Raw genomic sequence first — 21,311 nt, 5'->3', positions numbered from 1 at the left:
TGATGCCACAGTAATGTCACATTCAGAATAGTTAACCCATCACTGTCCAGTAGTGTGAACCCTAGTCTGGTGAACAAGTCCAGGCCCAAAATATTGCTACCTTGTCTTGTGATATGGAAAGGAAAATCAGACGCAATGTTTTTGCCATACATTACAGTACAGCGCACAATACCCACCACATCAATTCTGGAACTGCCATATCCGTAGAGGGAAAGGTTAGGTGGCTGAAGTGGTAAGCACGATAAGAATGTTGTACAGGTGACCATGTTTAGAAGTGACACTTTAGCTCCTTTGTCAGGCAGAAGAGGAATGCAAACATCATCCATGTACACGGCACAGGAACGAAACCCGGGTAGAGAGAAACAGACTGTGTGAATAACTGCAGGGGAAGACTCAGCAGAGCATTGTTTTCGCTGTGTACAGTTACCATTTCCTGGGTCTGGCGCTGACCTACACCATTTTGCAAAATGATTGGAATTTCGACACCGCCTACATATTTGTCCTCATGCAGGGCAGTCCATGGCACGAGACACATGTCTAGTAGAACCTCAATTGCCACAGCGCTGACACGACAGAGCTGTATGAGGTCTCATCTGCTGTACTGATGCTTGAGACTGACAGTCTGATGCACAGTTACACTCCGCGCCCTGTTGCTCATTCACTGTCTGAACAGCAATTAAAGGATTCGCAGGAGGCATCTGTGTTTCAGCTATTTTATGTGCACATTGAGAAGCTGATTCAATTTGGCACGCAATAGCTTTACGGAGTGTCAAGTCATCATCCACCAAAAAATGCCGCTCACGAACCAGAGTTAGAGAATTTTTTTCAATTAGTTGGACTTTAATCATTTCATCATGAAGAAGGCCAAATTTACAAGACTTGGCTAAACTTTTTAAGTCAGTCACGTACTGCGAAATAGACTCACCAGCATGTTGTGTCCGCTGACAGAACTATAGCTGTTTCAAAAGGACGCTCTGCTTTTTTGTAAAGTGCCCGTCAAGGAGCCCAATGGCGGCTTCGTATGTGTCAGCGTTGCCGAGAGTCTGGAAGACGTGGAGTCCTTCTGGGCCGAGGCAATGCAGGAGAATGGCTCTTTTTCTAGCACTAGCAACTGCGTCCAAACCCACCGCAAGCAGGTACGTTTGAAATGAAGACTTCCATCAGTCCCACGGAACAGGCGCTTCGCCCGGCTGAGGCAAGAAAGGCTCGGGGGTGGCAGTGAAACAAACGGAACTTTTTCAGCCATCCTCGTTCGCCAATTGTAATGTTCTTCAGGTTGAAGTAGCGACACACTCAGAATAACCTTTCGAATGCTGTTTATTTTGAACTCTGTTTAACCAACTCTCCATACAGCGTGCTTTTTAAAAACCACACCCTTCCCTCAGCATGTCATACATCCCAAAAAACGCCGACCATAGCAATCAATACCTGAACATAAAGTAATCAACAAAAGCATTATTGAACAACTATCCCACGACCGCCGAATAGGAACAGAAAACGGTGAGAAAGGAATTCAGAAATCAAGAAGAAATAAATACAGTACTTCTTGAAAGACGCAGTGTGCATGTAGAATTTCCGGCCAAGCAGGATTACATGTGAAAGTGATAAATAAATCAGGCTTTCCGAATTTACTTATTATGGCCATGGCATCCTGATAGTTTTGTTGCATGTATCTTGGACTTCGTGGAAATGTGGACGGTAATATGATTATTTTGCCTACATGTACGTTGGTATTTTCAGCGTTTGCTTGCAGTGCGTCAGGTAGTCCTTTGTATTGTTCCACGCGCAGATCTTGTTGATGTAATCTGAGATAGTTGAGACGCGCGCCCTCTGTTTCAACATACACATCTACGACGTACTGTTGGAATAGTTTTCCGCTGGAGTGCAAAATACTAAATGTATTCCTCATTGCTAATCTGTACACGTAAAATTGGCATTGAGTATGCCTTATTCGCTTGGCGGTTCTTTAATCGGGAACATGTTGTAAATCTTTGTGCCAGCCAATGTCTCCGTAAGGGAATAAAAGTAGGTAAACCATAGGATCCCCTCCTCGAACCGCCAACTTATCGTGGTGGAGGGGTTTGCGTGTCCCAATGATCCTAGGAGCTCTGTTGTCCGGGGCTTTATGCCCCTGGTAGGGCCACCCAAGGCAAACTGGTCCTAGGTGAGGGATGAGACAAAGTGCGGTTCAATATAACCTCCTATGACGAATAAAAAATTTGGACGGCGTTTTCCCTTGCCCGGACGCGGGTCACCGGGGCCCCAATCTGGAGCCAGGCCTGGAGGTGGGGCTCGATGGCAAGCGCCTGGTGGCCGGGGTTGCACCCATGGGGCTCGGCCGGGCACAGCCCAAAGAGGCAACGTGGGTCGCCCTTCCCATGGGCTCACCACCTATGGGAGGGGCCAAGGAGGTCGGGTGCAGTGTGAGTTGGGTGGTGGCCGAAGGCGGGGACCTTGGCAGTCCGATCCTCGGCTACAGAAGCTGGCTCTTGGGACGTGGAATGTCACCTCTCTGAAGGGGAAGGAGCCTGAGCTTGTGCGCGAGGTTGAGAAGTTCCGGCTAGATATAGTCGGGCTCACCTCGACGCACACCTTGGACTCTGGAACCAATCTCCTTGAGAGGGGCTGGACTCTCTACCACTCTGGAGTTGCCCCCGGTGAGAGGCGCCGAGCTGGGGTGGGCATACTTATTGCCCCCTGACTTGGATCCTGTACATTGGGGTTTACCCCCGTGGACGAGAGGGTAGCCTCCCTCCGCCTTCGGGGGGGAGGGATGGCTCCTAACTGTTGTTTGTGTGTATGCACCAAACAGCAGTTCGGAGTACCCACCCTTTTAAGAGTCCCTGGAGGGGGTGCTAGAGGGCATACCTTCTGGGGACTCCCTCGTACTGCTGGGAGACTTCAATGCTCACGTGGGCAATGACAGTGAGACCTGGAAGGACGTGATTGGGAGGAATGGCCCCCCCGATCTGAACCTGTGTGGTGTTTTGTTATTGGACTTCTGTGCTCGTCACAGATTGTCCATAACGAACACCATGTTCAAGCATAGGGGTGTTCATATGTGCACTTGGCACCAGGACACCCTAGGCCTCAGTTCGATGATCGACTTTGTGGTTGTGTCGTCGGACCTGTGGCCACATGTCTTGGACACTCGGGTGAAGAGAGGGGTGGAGCTGTCAACTGATCACCACCTGGTGGTGAGTTGGCTCCGATGGTGGGGGAGGATGCCGGTCAGGCCTGGTAGGCCCAAACGTGTTGTGAGGGTGTGCTGGGAATGTCTAATGTCGACGTTTCATTTCTACCCTATTTATTTCTACCGTATTGACCTTATACACTTTATATGCACTGAGAGCCCTGGAGCTGTGTGTGCTGCATGTCTGCCTTTACACTACTGATTTGTTTTTTTTGCCCGTGGTCCTATTTGTTGATATTGTTTGTGAGTAGGATGAGTCTTGCAAGACTCTCGTTCTATGTTCCCGTGAGACACACCGTGGCAGGTCTCTTTTGTCTGGCGGGTCTTTTAAATGTCTTCCGAGAAGATCACGTATTGCCACATTTGCTTTCCAGGACAGGATTTCTTTTTATAATAGAGAGATAATGGTGGCACTCATATCTTAAGATTGTAAAATGGTGTGGACTATGAAAACAAAATAGCAACATAAAAAGTAATTAATCAAATTCATAACAATAAAAATAAAAATGTAAAATGTTTTTAAATTTTTAAAAATAGAATAAATATAACTTTAAAATCAGTCACTTGTTAGTGACAAGGTAGAGATCAGTAAAGTGATAACACAAAAATACAAAATCTCTGCAACCCTAAATGTGTTTTCTGTTCCCATCTGCCTAGTGGGGTGGCATATCTACAACAAATGTCCAGCACCAAACATTGCCCTCTTCACTTGCCATTGCTCCATCCTTCTTCTCTCCGGCCTCTAACTGACAAGAGTTAAGGTCCAGCTTAAACCTGCTTTAAATATTATATATATTTTTGATTTTTTTTTTCGTTGTGTCAGTTTTCCTACCACTGTTCAAGGGTGTTGCCATTTCAGCTTTTTTACCGCCAATGTGGTGTTGCCACACTTATTTAGAGAAGTGCCAATGCCAGCTGTGTGTGATATAGTGGGTCCATGGCTTAGTAGAAAAGGCCAGTTTTTAAATAGATAATCGCCACACTTGCGGCTTAAAGAGGGGGTGTAGTAGTGTGGCCGGAGTGGCTCTCGAACATAACGTGCTGCGGGCGTTTTCTTGCTTATATGCACAGGTGAGGAATCATCCGCATCTGCAATTGATGCCGGGAACTGCTAGTCACCACACCTGTGCCACGTCCCCATATAGTAGGAGCGAAGAAAAAAAGATTGAGAAAGTGAATGGAGGTTAGTGGAAGAAGAGGAAGCTGGAAGCCGAAAGCCAGTGCACATGAGAGAGAGAGAGAGCAGGCAGCAGCATGGAAGAGCCCCTCAGGAGTGTTAGGCTGACTCTCGGGGGCAGCAAGTAGTGGTTGATCCTGCTGAGCACTTGTGAGGAGCAGGAGTGACAGGAAGGTGGTTGGCTCGTAGCGGGAGTTGGAGGCTCAGGAGGTGGGAAGACCCAGCGTAAGCACCCTGGTCGCTGGGGAACCCAAGTCTCAGTCTGGTGAGAGTTGAACGAAGCCAGGGATCAGGAAGCTCCCAGACCAGTAGCGGAAGAAGCTCAGCTGCAGGTAGGGCGACTCCCCTGGTGCATAGCCTGGATGAGAGAAGCAGGGGAGCCACCAGCAGAAGAAGGAACTGGGTCTTGCTTTTAAAGGATTGCTTCCAGCCATTGTTTTAACCTCGCTTTTAAAAGATGTATTTATTGGATTTTAACCTCCACTGTTTCACCCTGTTTGTAATGGATTATTTATCTAATGACATTTGGAGCACCGCACTATATTTTGAACTCTTTTTTTTTTTTTTTTTTAAATAATAGCACTTGCACCTTTTTGCACCATCCCCTTGCTTGGTTGTGTCCTCACTGTCCAGCTCATCCGGTTACATTACTGACGGTGTCGGGTTCAAGATCTCCCAAAAGTGAAGTGGGAGCGTGAAGCAGAACCCACAAGTCAGAGGTGAAGCCAGCTTCTGTGAACTCCACACAATTCTGCCAGTAGTTTTCTATTTTTTTACACTAGTGTTACAACCATCTAGAATTTGGAACAAAGTGTTGTCCATTCACATTATTTGTCTCACTGTTAATGGTTAAAACCAAGCAACTCAATGACATGTTTATTAATATTTTTATTTATTCATTTTAGATGCCAGTTGTTTGTGACAATTAGGCACTTATAATGCCTTATCAATGGGAATTACCCGTTTTAATGTTGGGAAAGAGACAAGATTTTTAAAAGCAAACCAGAAGAGAGATGCGAAACAGAAAAAGCTCAAAACCAGGAGTTTGAAAAGTGCTAAAACAACAAAGCAAAAGAGCAAGATGAAAATCAATATCAGAAGAACAAACCAAACATCCAGAACTCATGATATTAATTCGGAAGACAAGAATTATTTGTAATAGATTTAGCAGAGTTTCCTTTTATCCATGGACATAGTGAAGTTGGGTGGCTATTTAAACCCACCGCTGCCATTACCAGTAAGTGATGAAGCTGGACACCACAGTCCCTAACAATGGGAAAGGTTACCATGACAACTAGACAGAAGAGATAAAATTCCAAAATATAACACCATGCAAGTCATATCAGGCAGTTTAAGGAAGGATTTTGTTATTTAGTTATAAAGGGAATTTCAGAAGAATTATCAGGATATGGCAAAGGTCAGTACACTTGTAACAGAGATTAATACCCAAATTTTACAGGACAACACAAAATTTGAAACTGAAAACTATTATGAATGTTAGTTTTCAGAAACACGGATTAGTTTGGGTGCATTATTTTTTATTGTTTAACTATTTCTAGTAATGCTTTTATATTTTAGCATTTTGCTGGTAATGCCATCACAGCACCACTTAGCTTCCACATTTTCCTCACTGTTCGTTTTGTTGGCAGCTTGACAGTCTCATAGTTGATGTGAGTGCTGGTTGAAATGTAATCACCTCTGTGACCACTTAAGGACTCCCACAACATTGATAGCATCCAAGATTCTGCATAAATAATTAAAAAAAAACTCTACAATTCATATCAATTATTTAAGAAAAGGCTATTTAAATAGTAAGGAACCTTCTGCAACAGTTTTTCTAAGTTCACGTTCATCTTGCCTTCATTGCCTTTCATCTTGACATGCTTAGAGCAAAACTGAAACTAGTCAAAAGCGCAATCCTAAATCTCATTTTTATTTTGTATAATTAGTAAGTCTTTCACAAAGCCTTTCCTTTATTTTAAAGAATTTGTGGACATGCATAAAATGTCAAGGCAATCTAATAAAACAAGGCCACAGTCACATCATGAGTCATAGCTCACGTGCACCACATACTGTACGTGTTAATCACACAAAGGCATAGCGACCCAGCACCTCCGAAGTGGAAACACCGTGATCAATGATACAAAATGGTGCAGATAATAACAATAAACATTACCTGTGCAGGGGGTGACACGGTGGCGCAGTGGTAGCGCTGCTGCCTCGCAGTTAGGAGACCCGGGTTCGCTTCCCAGGTCCCCCCTGTGTGGAGTTTGCATGTTCTCCCCGTGTCTGCGTGGATTTCCTCCCACAGTCCAAAGACATGCAGGTTAGGTGCATTGGTGATCCTAAATTGTACTTGGTGTGTGTGTGCCCTGTGGTGGGCTGGCGCCCCTGCCCAGGTTTTGTTCCTGCCTTGTGCCCTGTGCTGGCTGGGATTGGCTCCAGCAGACCCCCGTAACCCTGCGTTAGGATATAGCGGGTTGGACAATGACTGACTGATTATCTGTGAACTCCCAGCACTACCCTTGTTCTGAGTCTCCTTTTCCCTGCCTTCAATACCCAAGAGATGAATGGTCACTGTGACATCACATTTCCATCATACTGCTTGGCTGTGTTCACTATGTAATATCATGATGTTGTTCCCATCTTCCATCCTAAGAAGAATCCCAGCTAAAGAAACGTATATAAACAACAATCAAACGATAGAAATGTACCATAACTGCACAACAATGTGTACATCCTGAGAACTGTCACATGTACACATTCTTGCTGACATGTTTAGCAAGTCCATGTGTGGCATTGTGATTTTCAAAAGATTGCTGTAGATCTTCTATTATGTCTTTGGTATGAGACGCCTAAAACGCAAATCAATAAAATCATAAAAAACATTCAGTTGTAAATATAAGCATAAAAACCCAGGACGAATTGTGAAAAAAGAGACCTTGAATGGTTTATGAAATATTGAAGTACAGCACCACGGGAAAGGGTCAACAAGAAACACCCTCAGAGACTTACATCTTTCTGTAATAAACTTACTGTAGAAAGAAAAGTAAGCGATTCATCTCGATACCCAAGACGAGTGTAGACAAATGTTGGAAGGTCATACTCCATGGAAGTCATTGAAGCAACCCTTAAAGATTCCAGGACACGAAAGCGGGAGAAATGCAGGTTTTTGATGCTATCTGCATGCACTTTCTTAATAGCTATGGATGGGTAAAGAGCTGTACTGCTGTTCCACAACCAAAGAAGCTCATCATTTCTAATGCGTTCCAACATGGGACAAGATCCCGTGAAGTTTAGTTCATGAATGTTGTAATTATGGCAGTCTGGATAGAGGTAGTATCCCCAAAGAACTCCAGGTCGCTTTCTAATACCAAGCTCTAGAGTCCTTCTCATGAATTCCATTGCACTTCTTTCAAAGCTTATCCTGGCTAAGTATTCAAGTTCTTCAGCTGAAATGTTAAGGTATGTTTTAGAAACAAGTTCTCTGGATTTCCTTTTATATATTTCCTTTTTGTGCCAGTTTCTTGTCCATTGTGGCCTCCAACATTCCCAGTCTATAATGGCCAACCCGCTGAAATTTACAGCTGGAATGTAAAACTTAATGTCCTCTTCAGCTTTCTTCAGATGATGCTGCAAGCTGAAGTTCTGTGGAAGACCACCATTCACAGGTAAACCTTGCTCACTATAAAAAGGATAGTATCCCAGTCTGTTTGCATAAAATATGGTAACCTTTTGGCCAGTCAGTGTGCCTCTGGGACTTCCATTAATGTGGAACATTTTCAGGTTCACATTTATGTTGTATTTTCTAGTGCAGAGGTCTATAGGTGCATTCCAGGCAGCAATAAATGGCTTTCGCCCAATTAAAGGCAACATAGCAGGTTTCAGTGCAAATGAGGATGCAATAAGTACCACCAGACATGAGCAGATGAGAACATGTGGAAGAGGCTGGTTGGGGGAGAGATGAGATGTTGTGCTTCTCATTGTGGTATTCATTTCCAACCATTCTTTATTCAGCCTAAAAAAGACAGCAACAAGAACACAATTTACTGTCAGTTATCTTCATAAAAAAGTCAAATGGTAATAAAGTTCCAAATACACATCTCACAAATATATATAATAAAATGTTTTTAGCCTATTAAATAAGGAAACTGCAAAACACCATATGAGCATAAGAGAATTTGCAAACTGCATCTGTTCATTGATTTTTAAATCTGCTCTTTTTTATTATTGTGGTACATGGAGCTGGAGCCTATCCCAGCAGGACTAGTGTTATGTAACAGCTCCCAGGCTTGTATTTATTTGTTTTTTATTGTCATTTTTGAATTATTATTGTTATATTTCAGCCAGTGGTCCCTCCTCTTGCTGGGATTCAGATTAATGTCTCCTTTGTTCATTTTGTATTCTTTTATTTATGTTGATTATGTGTATCACTCTTTATTTTTGATTTTGTCTATATAAGTTGTCTTTCTTATGTTTGATGAGTTACTGTGATTTTCTGTGCTTTTTCATTTTTTGAATAGTTTGAACCTGTGCTCTATGTTTTGACTACACGTGTATTGGGACTTTGTTCATTTGGAATGCATTGTGTTGCTGGCAATTTTTTTATGCATTCTGTGCTCATCAGAGCTTGATAGGGTAACAAAGCATTTTGTGAGAATAAACTTTTTTTAGATTTTGTTCTTGCCTTAAAACCTAGCTGGAGTTTAATGGGAAATCAGTCCCCCCAAGTGGCCATTTTGGGAAGTGGTTTTGGGACTTACAGTACATGTTTTGAGATTCTCAGTTGTAACAATCAATTTTCATGTTTTTATACAATTTATTTTATGTTGGTCTATGATTTAGTAATTTCACCCTGCAACTTTACTGTAAATGTGTGGCTATTCCATGTAATTTGTGGATGGAGCCACAGGAGTTGGGGCCACTCTACTGCACTCTACAATACTGCTGCTGGGTCCCCCTTTTGGCTTTACATTCAGTCAGGAAAGAAACTCAGCAGTGTTTCATTGAGATTGTGCTCGAATTGTAAATTTGAATTTACTGTTTTATGTCATTTTCTTGCTTTGTTTTCTTGGATTCTGCCTACAGATTGTGTATTTGTACTTGTTTGCTGTGGACTGCATTTTTAGGCAAACCCTATTGCCAGTTTTTGCTCTGTTGAGCATTTTGCATTTTTTTTGCATTTTTGTTTATAAATCTCACAATTAATAAATATTCATTGTTTACTCTTTTGTGCACAAGCCAATGGTTTATGGTATTGTAGGCATGGAGCTGGACAGTTTGACATCCGTGGCAGAGCGACGGGCGCTCAGCAGGCTCCTATCAATTATGGAGAATCCACTGCATCCACTAAACAGTGTCATCTCCAGAAAGAGGAGCAGCTTCAATTCCACCCCGTGGGTTGTTGGGGTTGGGGGGTAAATGTTAACATTATTCAAAGTTATTGTCTGTTTTTACCTACATTTTTATTACTCTTTAATTTAATATTGTTTTTTTGTATCAGTATGCTGCTGCTGGAGATATGTGAATTCCCCCTTGGGATTAATAAAGTATCTATCTATCTATCTATCTATCTATCTATCTATCTATCTATCTATCTATCTATCTATCTATCTATCTATCTATCTATCTATCTATCTATCTATCTAATCCTCCTCCTTGCAAAATTGTTTTATTTTGGGACATTTCTAGTTCTTTTGCCAGTTCTGCTTGTTATGGGCCTGCGGACCTGGAAGTCAGCAGTTACCAGTGGGGAGTAGCTGAACTGGTGTGAAAGTCACTGAATGTCCTAGCCTGTGGCTATATTTTGGAGGCCTCACATCTATTTTGTTACGTTTGAGACCTCACATCACAACAGCTAAGCTTGCTAGGCCATCACACTAAAAAACTGGGCAACATTACAGATGTCAAATAACACACAAATACCTATGGAAAGTCAGTGGAAACACATGCAAACATGTGGAGAACATGCAGACTCCACACAAACAGTGACCAGACCAACAATAGAACCTTGGTCTCAGGATACTGTACTTTATTTAGTAATTAAACACTCGAGGCTTCTCTCACAGGAATAGACTAATACAATAACATTTTATTCTAAATCAAATTAAACAAATTAATATATACTGGGTTGCAATCGTATGCGGTACAGGAAAGGAATCCAGTCATAAGCATGATCAAGAGTTCTCTATTAGCAGTAGCCTTTACTGTTTGGCCAAGGGAATCAGCCTATGTACATTAGGGGTGTATTATACCTTAAAATTATGTAGCACACTTTGAGATCAGTAGTAGATGGAGTATTAGAGGAAATAACATGATGGATCAGTGAGAGTCCAGGTGTTCAGTACTGTTAAGTGGCAGAAAGATTTCTCTCTATGTAATATATTTCTCCCAGCTATCCATTATATTGGACAGATGACCTGGTGATGTCCAGCCACTTAAACAGACAATGGAACTTATAACTTCAGGGATAACTAGAGTGGCTGCCAAAAACAATATCCAGATAGCCCCAGGAGTTTTAGAGACTGGTCCTGATCCAGCAGTGTGTAGGGACTTTACTCAGGAAATTGTTCCTGGACACATCTTATAAGATAGAGGAAGTCTTAAATGATATGGACAGGAAAGAAGGAGAAAGTAGGAGGAGATTTAATGTAAATGGTAATTAAAGTTTTGGCAAGTGGGTAGCCACATCACCCAAAAGAGAGAGCAAAATTGATTGATGAAACTGTGGAGGAGCTGTAAAGTTTTTGTTTTCTTACTTATCAATAAATTATTAGGTTTATAGGATCTTAATTGTCATGTGTACATACTACAGTGAAATTCTTGTTTGGAGGTGCTAATTAAAATGTGACAAGACATGCTGCCATTGTCTAGAGTCATGACTATTGAGTAGAACTGCCTTACCTTGAAATGTTTGCCGTATTATCTCTTGGATGTTGTTTTTCTCTTTTTGTTGTTATTTATTTCTTAGGAAATATCAATTTTAACTTATTTTGGGTTCACTGAAGATTAAAGATAAGTGTTTTAAGACAGTAGAAAGACCAGCAGTGAAGTATGGAGCTTAGACATGGACAGTAAAGGGAGCTCAGGAGAAGATGTTGGATGTGGCAGAAATGAGAATGTTGAGATGGATGTGTAGAATGACAAAGAATATGAAATGAGACAATCAGAGATACAACAAAAGTAGGTGAGAATTCTAAGGAAGTATAAGGAAAGTAGGTTGACGTGATATAGGCATGTGATGAAGACAGACAAAGAATATGTAGGCACAAGAGTTATGGAAATGGAAGTAAGTGAAGGAAACAATGTGATTCAAGTGGAGGTGCAAGACCAAGCTGTATAGAGAGGGTTGATCAGGCACATCTGCCCCACAAAAAATGGGAAGAAATGAAAAGTAAAAAGACCTGTGTTATTTCAGCTTGGAGATGACACAAGAGAGTCCTATATTGTACACTATATTAACATAATATAACATTTTCAAGCCATCCCAGTAAATACAGCATCACCAGGGGCCGGAACCTACAAGCATCATTTAGCACAAGGCAGGTATTAGCCTTGAACTAGGCACCAGTCCACCACAGGGTCCACTCATGCCCACTCCCATACTCACTCTTGCACAGAACAAATTTAGAATCACCTATTAGCCTAGCCTACATGTTATTAGGGAAGAAAGCTCTGAGAAGAACAAGAAAACTTCATATAGACAACAACCGTCTTTGGGATTCAAACACAGGATGCTGGATCCATGAGGAAGCAGCCTTAAACACTTCAAAACATTCATCTATACTGTTCAACATTACTGCGTAGTTATCACAGTTCACTTGGTCTTGTTGCATAAGTATGCTATGCAGGTTGTGACATGTAATTGTCCATGCATACCTCCATCCATGCATCAATCCACCCATCCATTACTGAACCCACTTAATCTGGTTGAAGGTCACAAGGGTTGGAGATTATTTCAACCACATCAGACACAGGGAGTATAATGAGTCACTAAGATTTGAATTAAATATGTTGCAGAAAGCGAATGGATGGATGAACTTATCGGAGGTCAAAGTACTTGCACTCCAAATCAGGCGACCACAACACCTTTGTCACAATTCAGGTTCTGATGAATTCAAGCCATTTTAACTTATTAGGTAGAAGCACCAAAAAAATGATTACTTACTGCATCTCAGAAATTATTTTTGACGTAAAACTTTTTTCGGTTGTGACTGCACTTATAGTTGTCACAGATCGCTCCACCTCGTGAGATCTTCAGATGTCTCACATCTCATTTTGCTCTCTTTTTAGGAGTGATTTCCTTAAAGTGTATCAGATAAGACACACTCAGGAGAAGTGTTAGGTATCAGGACATACTGTATACCAGAAAACCCAAAAATGTCAGAAAGGTGAAGGAAAGGACTTCTCCTTCCAGGTATGTGACCTAAGAAGAAAGTGGGTGGGAAAGACAAAAGTGTCATTCACTTATGTCCTTTGTGTGCCTTTATGTCAGCAGCAAATACTCAAAGTACTGTTTGTCAATTTGGCTTCAGATAAAGCCATCTTTATACAATTTGAAAGTCACATCATACTTGTATAATTTTTAGGCAAGTTTTAATATGAAGAAAACATTCAACATTTAGTTTATTATACTTACAGCAGGTAATGCATTTCCCATCCATCCATTTTTAAATCCACTTCATACAAATATAGGCTATAAGGGAACAGAGCCTACCCTGTTAGCTATAGGCAGTCAGCCATCAAATGTATGGGGAGTCACCAAATAACTGATCCTTCAGGTCTTTGTGATTCAGAGTTCCCAGAGGAAATGCTACGTAGACTCACGAGGAAATCTACAAACTGCATGTGGGCACCACAAGCACAGCAGGCACCGACTGGCCTCGGATTTAAGCGCAGTTTCCTGCAGATGTGAGGCAGCAGCAGCACTAATCACTGTACCATCTGCCAATAGATGCTGTCATAAACATTTTCATATGACTAACCTAATACTGTATATCTGCTTAGGGCATACACGAGCACTTTACGGATTTATACATTTGCTTCATATGTTGGTGTATGTGCTTCTTAATCTGAGCAATCCAGATCCATAATTTTACAAGTAAAAATTGGATTTTTTTTTCTATAGATGTTAAAATTGCATATGCAGATGTAGATACTTGCTAATAAAAGTGGCTACCAGAATTCATTCTAATCATTTTAAAAACAAATGTCATGCTTGATAATCTGTAGACTGTGCCTCACTTCAGTCAGTATGCGAAAGTTTGCACATGGTTTAGATTAACCGCTGTGCACAGCTCTCATTTTGGTAGGAGGTATTTGTGTCTTCGGAATCCCATTCCTGTGATTTCAGGCAATGTGGGCAGATGGCTGACTGACAGTTTTTTTAAATCTGGTTTGAGGTCAGTTGTCTTAGTGGGAAAAACTGGAAAGTGCAGCGAGCTCCTGCTACGCTTGTGTAATCACATTCATCAGATATGGGTTGACAAATTTAGGCTTTAAAGTAAACTTTTTAAAAGTAATTTAAATTAATCCTTCCACTTTTTTACACAATAATTGCAAGCATTCTGTTTTAGAGTAAGAATGTTCTTTGTTATCTAGCAACCTGAAATAAGTAGGCAACATTTAAACTCATGCAAAACGTTTAAAGGTATCAATTACACAAACTAAGGGTAGAAAAGCAGTACTATTAAAATCTTGTAATTAGTTTTTAGTGATAAACACAGCGCATCTGGAGACACAGTGGTTAGCACTGCTGCACCCTCACAACACCAGAGCCCTGAGTTCAAACGACTGTGTGGAGTTTTCATGTTCTTCTGGTACTTGAGTAGCCTTTCTTCGGGCATTTGGGTTTTCTTCTTCATGTCACCAGCTAGCGACATGATGATATTACATGCTTCGTGCTGTGGCAATGCCACATGTCAGGAATCAAAAAACGGCGATAGCAATGGCAAAAAATGGTGGAGAAAATATCAAAACCACAACAAAATCATGATACCTGAGGATTTTGGTGTACTGCTTTAAAGGAGAGACTGTGCAGTCAACGTTAATGAATGGACTAGGAGATGAACTGTAAAACTTAAAAATTGTTTGTGCTGAGACAACACCATGATATCTGAGAATCTATTCAAAAACCAGGAGAAAGTCAGGAGAAGGATTGCAATTATTCTTTAAACATAAGGCCACACCTAAATCTCACGCAATCTTTTTATATTAAGTACCAACAGTCTTGAATGCTATTAAACATGTGGTACCAGCGTATAAAGAGTTACACTGGTAACGTCAAGAGACATGACTTCCGGAAGCCACACTCCCATCAACGTGCAATGTGCTGTGGCAACAGAATTTCAAAATGGCAGCACCCCTGGTAAAATAAACCAGTAGTATGTCAGAATGAGAACATGATGACAAAAAACACATAGGTTCGGAAACCAACTGTTACCAAAATTATTATACAGAGAGAATCCCTGATATTTCCCTATTTTTTATTTTCTCTGTTTTTATTTACAGTACAGTATATAATGCACATTTATGCTCTATACCTGTATTCTTTGTTTTCTGTGGGTGGAACCCCAAAGTCATGATTTAGGCTGTAAAAAGATTCTTCGTAGCCTTTGTAGACTATTTCTTTAAGAGAAACCATTTGTGTCCCTTGTCTCTAGGGGTGGGGTCTCTGAGGTTGTGACCTTGACGGGATAGACAACCAGCATAAAAGGTCAGCCTTTTGCTAGGCACCTTATCCGATCTGCTGATATAATACCTTACGTTCATTTAGATATTGTATGCTTTCTTTTCTTGTATTGCCTGGTTATGTCTTATTGCCTGTTTTTTTGACTTTGCCTTTAAATTTCAGGATGAGACCTCTCGGAGGTTCATTGAGATTTGTGACATGAGGAGTGTTTAGTTTGATTGGATTTTCAGGTTACTGTAGATTTTTCGCCTTTTGTTTACCAATTTGGTCTTCTTTGCCTTGGCTTGCTTGTTTAGGAATGTTCTTTTTGTTTATTCTTTGCCTTTTTATTGTCTTTCTGCAATTTTTGATCATTTTTTAAAAAGACCTTTGAAAGAGTTTTCATGGGGTTTTGTCATTTCAAGCCCAAGGTTTATGTTCATCCTCTCCCTAGTGTTATGTATTGGGTTGAAATTATGTTTATACTTTATTGTTGTTTATGGTACCTTTGAGTTATTATCTTTCATACCTTTAAGTTTTTTCTGTTGATTTCATATTAGATGTTGTAATTATGTTCTGTTGCTTCAAATGTAGTTATGTTCCTTGTTTTTTGTAGGTGGAGTCCCAAGAGGTGGGACCACCCTAACATCACCACTCCTGAGCCCTCCCTCCAGCTATTTATACTATGTGAGACAGGTCAGGAGTGGGAATCATTAAGCATTTGTTGGAGTTGTATCACTTTTTATGGTTGGATTTTCTGTTTTTAATTTATTTTTTCATTTTCTTTTAAGGATTCTGATAGCTGGACTGTGTATTGAGACTTTATTTGCTTAGGATTGTCTTTTAGGTAATTCTTTTTGGCCTATTTTAGATCTTTTGAGCATTTTTCTTGTATTATTCTAATTTTTCTAATTAATCATTTTTTTATAAAGATTCTTAGTTGCTCTTGTTGTGCACAACCCTGTGTTTGATGGTGACGCTTCTCCTTGAGCGACTTTTGCTTTATTTTAGTAATATGTATAGTTTTTTTTGCCAGCTCCCCAGTTTTGGGCATGCTCCAGCTGAAGCCAGCATGTTCTTAGGAGCCTGGCTGAAGCCAGGTGAAACGCTACTGGGCAGACCAGGTAAGACTCTGGCCAGCTCCCTAGCTGTTTTAGGAGGCCTCATCATATTTGACTTTGTGGAAGACTCCGTTTCATGAAACCTTGAAGGTTACTTTGTATATCTGGGAAATTCAAAAGTATTTTTGAACTTTTTTTAACCGGTGCCCCCATTTGAAGCCTATCTTTAACTTTAGGGGCAGGCTGCCTGGGGTGTGGCTTATTACTGAGTTATCAAATGTTTATCTTCAGTTTACAGTTCAAACAGGATTATACTCTACTAGCTGTGTAATCCCGTGCTGTAAAAAGTATGGGGTCCTAGAAACTATTTAAATCATCAGAAAAAAAAATTTAAATGCAGAGATGTCAGGTAGTTGAAAGGGACTATTCTGGTCATCTCTCTCCTAAGAGGTTTTGTGTTGCTAACGTGCTCACATCTGTTGTGCATTAGTGGCTAAGGGACTGTCTTTCTTCAGAGGTTTCCTTTTGCCAGCATGCTCACCTCAGTTGTGTTTTAGTGGCGGGAGGAAAAGTTAAAGGGATACCATTTTGCAAATGTGCTCACCTCGCTTCTGTATTAGCTGCTAAGCGAGTGACTCTTTCTTCAGAAGTTTTTCTTTGCTGACGTGCTTGCCTCACTTGCGTATCCTCAGAGATGGAGCCCTTGGCCCGACTCCACCTCTCACTTCCCGGCTGGACAGACACACACACACTTCCACATGTAGATGTTTATATACAGTAGAACTTCTGGTCACGAACGTTTCCAAACACGTACAAATTGGGTTATGATCAAAAAGTTTGCCAAAATATTGCATCTGTTCACGACCATGCACTCTGGTGGCGAACAAAAACACTGGCAGCCAGTTTCCCTATGCACGTTCGTATGCGCCAATGATTTCCCATTCTCCTTTTCCCATTTTCTTTTGTTTGCATATACAGGGCCTAACAAAGCAGCTGATGTTGCAACAGGAGTTACAATGTTAACCAAGCAGAGGCCTCAAGTGTTGGAAGAGGTGGAAAAACTGTTGCGAGTGTGGTTGAACGAGAAGCAACTTGCAGGGGATAGCATAAGCAAGGCAATCATATGTGAGAAAGCCAGGAAGATTCATGGCGATTTGCTGAAAAAAAATCCTTCATCGAGTGGCAAAGGTGAGGAATTTAAAGCCAGTAGAGGATGGTGTGAAAAGTTTCGCAAGAGAAGTGGCATTTAATTTTTTTTCCCTGTGCTTAAAACTCATAAAAAAAGTGTTTACAGCGAGCGGTTCGTAAGTGTCTAGCGCAAACTCTTACAATGTTAGTTTTCTCTGTTGTTTAAGGTTTTCCCAGTGTTATTCAATGTTTTTACATTCAGTTTACTATTACACTGTGCATTCTATGGTATAATTAACTATTTTTGTGCTTAAAAAATATATATTTACATATAGTTCGTACGGTCTGGAATGAATTAATTGTATTTACATACAATCTTATGGGGAAATTACGTTCGGGTTGCGACCAAATTGGGTTGCGTCCAGAGTTTTGTAACGAATTACGGTCGTGACCAGAGGTACCACTGTATAAGATATATAAAGTTTAAAACATTCCCATGCACTATCTTACTTGCTACATGTACGTATTTTCTGATTAATTTAGCTGGCATTTTCATTTGTTTATCTTTGTATCTATGGGAAATATAGAAACTCTATTTGACTCTAATGTCTTTTTTACCCTGCCAAATCCTCAAAATAATAACTATTAGAATAGTAAAAAAAGTAGTTTTAATGAGTATATATGAGTTTCAGTTTTGTTTTTTTCCATTTTGTAGTTTGCAAAATGTATGGAACTTGGGTGCCTCGTGTAATTAAGCTTAAATTCTGAATAACCACAAATTACAGAGTAGCAATTATAATGTGTGAGTCTTTGTTTCCACAATGTCATACAGCAAGATTAATCCGACATTTCCACCATCAAAAATGTGATGTCATATAGTTTGAAAATCCACAGCTATATTTCATTTATTAAAATCGTTTTTAAAATAAAATATTTAAACATGTATCATTCTTCTCCTTTTTATGTACTTTATTTGGAATCTCATTTTATGGGTTCACTTAATGTCACTTGAAAAAGGAAAGTTTGTAAAGGTTTATTGCATTAAAAGAGGGGGAGAGAGAGGGGAAGGGAAAGAGAGTTAAACTTGAAACAACTGATTGAGACAAACCTCCACTGAATTGCATGTAACATGGGGGCCCTAGTGGCCTCTCGTCACACTGGGCACAATGCCATTGGAGCCACAACATTTAAACAATGATGCATTCATTTTAGACACACAAGGGAAGGTCCCACAAAGGAAGAACATGAACTTTGAATGAACAAAAAAAAAAAGTGAACACTTTGCCCTACAGAAGCCTTTCTATATGAGATGGAACTCTTGTGTGCATGAGATGGAAACTTCTTCACATGCCTGCCTTTTAAGTAACTCTTCAAGCATTTCCTTCTCCTCTTCCAAATCTTTCTCTGTTATAACAATAGTCTCTTTGTCTCACCAGTGAGCCTTCACTCCAACACTCCTCCAACCCCAGGTTTAGTTACACCTTCAAAGCTCTCTTCCCAGGTTATGACTTTTTTGATCAGGGTGACTCTTCTTTCATGACAAGGATGCCACAGCAAAGCTCCCCCTAGTGGACTCTGAGCTCCCAGTAGTCCTGAAGAGCTGAGCCTTCAGGTTATACCCTGTTCCTTAAAAGATACAGTATAGTTCCACTCCCATGAGTCAGGAATGGTGTGCAACTCTCTAGTAGTTGTGTGGGTTAGATTTGGCCTCCTGCCAGTCCTCAATAATCTTACTCTTGAATGGACAGCTTGGATGCAGCACATCAATTTGCAGGACAACATGTTTTATGGCCATAGTCTCTCACACACATCAAATGGAGGATCAGGCACTACTTTCATCTGCTGCTCCCTTCCCCTCTGCTCAGTTTCCCTCTGCAGTTCAGCTAGCGTACATGTGTGTTTCACATATGTGGCACCATGTTAGACAAGGCCTATTATCTTCTCCATAGGTGTGCCAACTTCCTTTCCAGTAGCCAGTGTGCCTCTCTCTCTTCTGTGAAGGTTTCCTGGGACACTTGCCTATACAAACTGCCAACTTCCACAGCTTCTTGCTGGTCACTTATCGCTTTAAACAATCTGACATTGAAAACCCGACACATATCTAATGCAGCTCTCTTTACACCAAAGTGTTTGTTCAGGATAAATTTTAGTCTCCGTGAAGGTAATTATAGTACAATTATAAATTATTATAAATCAAAGTATTGTATTTTGTAGTGTTTGCATGTTGTCTATATATATATATATATATATATATATATATATATATATATATATATATTATATCTTTTTTTTTTGTACATACTGAAGACATGTGTGGTAGGATAGCTGGATTCTCTAAATAAGCCTTATGGGTGTTTTACGTGTGTGGCTCAGTGCTACTGACATCTGGGTATCTTTGTAATGGTTACGTAGATTCAGAAAATGGATGGAACAGTACTGCCTGTTTATAAATACATGGTAAACAGATGCCTTACAAGTCCTCAGTTGGCTGCTTCCTAAAATAGATCACTCTAAAGACCAGTGTCATCAGGAATGGTGAAAAGACGATTCTTGGATATTGGCTTTAGAGTTTAAAAGAAAAAACATATCTGACTCATAATGAAAAGTTTGAAATGGATAAAGATTTAGAACTACACAGAAATCCACGCTCCTATGTGTGCTTTTTCACCCATTTAAAACCGTTTCTTTTATCTATTGCAGATGACACTGTTATTTGGAGTGTATTTAAGGAAGAAGCCAACTGAGGACCTGTAAGGTGCTTATTTCTCAAACTGCCGATTTTGATGTCCTTATCTTCTTATGTTGCCCATCTGGGCCTTCCTATCCTGGTTAGATCCAGCTTGCCCTCTTCTCTCAAGGCAGTAATGGACACCTTTGTAAGAAATCTTCAGTTTTTTGGAAGTTTGTCACATGGAATAACCTCCATTACACAAACCAACAATCGAATGACATGTTTCATGAGAAAGCTGTTTCAGTTTGGCCATTTCAGAGCATAGAGTCAACATTTAGATATGCCAGTGCCTTACAACCCAAAGAAAGACAATTTACTGGATTCATTGAACAGAATAGCAGGTTTCAGCAGTGCCAATGCAATTACAAAGGTTTCTCTAATAACTAATTAGCATTTAAATATTACCTAACTGTGAGTTAAGAGAGTTGACTATTAGGAAAATGAAGGAATGGCTGCTGAAAATAGGCTTTGCACTCATAATGTGAGTAATGAAATAAAAATCAGTTATTTCAAGTAGCAATAGAAACACTAGTAATGCCTTAGCTGCATTTTACATCAATTTAAATGGTATGTTGATAAAGAAGTATCAATTCCTATTAAAAACACAAACATTTCTAGGTGATTCCAAACCTTTGAATACTAGTGTAAAATGCCCAAAATGGTCTCATACAGCAGTTTCAATTGTCATTTGACTCTTACAAGAAAATGACATGTAATGTACTTCAGTATCAGAGTTCTTTAGGCAAACATATTTTGCTTGCAAAACAACCTTTATATTATAATGTGCCTTCTATTTAGTAGAAAACTCACAAATCAGCTTACTTCTGATTATGCTGAATCTATATAGCACACAGCTTTAAACACAAAAGCTTTCTTACAATGAAGACTGAGGTTTAGTCAACTTATTTGTGTTTTCCATTATAGTATTATAATGCATATTATTTATCAGGGTGCAAGAGCATGCAGATGTGTTGCATGTTGATTGGACCAGAAAGTAAGCATTTTACTGTACTGTGTATTCATGGCAATCCTTTATTACCAATTACTACCAGTTTAATTCCAAAATACCCAGAGACAGTGCAGTATTATATTAAGCCTAGTGTGCATTAATATATATTACCACTTGGAGGCACAATCTTTCAGTGTTTCATGTTACTAGCAAATGATAATAAAACTGAAGTACTATATGCACATACTGACCTTCCTGCTAAAGTGACATTTTAATAAAATCTGTCCATTTTTATAACACTATCTAAACATATGGTAAATACTATATTTGCCATAAAATAAATATGTATTTCTAATTTTCCCAATATTAATATCATAAATGCAATTTTTCAGTTTTGGGAAAG

At 40.1% G+C, this 21,311-nt stretch overlaps 1 protein-coding gene across 2 annotated transcripts in view; it reads right to left on the bottom strand.

Moving 5' to 3' along the window:
- LOC114646522 (hyaluronidase-4-like) overlaps positions 1-21,311 on the bottom strand; it is a 53,374-nt gene that overhangs the window by 12,215 nt on the left and 19,848 nt on the right. For both annotated transcript variants that reach the window (XM_051929897.1, XM_028794748.2), the window contains exon 2: positions 7,407-8,388. In XM_051929897.1, the coding sequence (XP_051785857.1) occupies positions 7,407-8,366 (960 nt within the window). In that variant the 5' untranslated portion in view covers positions 8,367-8,388. The remainder of the gene's footprint in view (positions 1-7,406; positions 8,389-21,311) is intronic.

This window comes from Erpetoichthys calabaricus, chromosome 1 (assembly GCF_900747795.2).
Source record: "Erpetoichthys calabaricus chromosome 1, fErpCal1.3, whole genome shotgun sequence".
Taxonomy (NCBI): domain Eukaryota; kingdom Metazoa; phylum Chordata; class Cladistia; order Polypteriformes; family Polypteridae; genus Erpetoichthys; species Erpetoichthys calabaricus.
The sequence above is the reverse complement of the archived record's forward strand: the minus strand, read 5'-3'. Positions and strand labels throughout refer to the sequence as shown.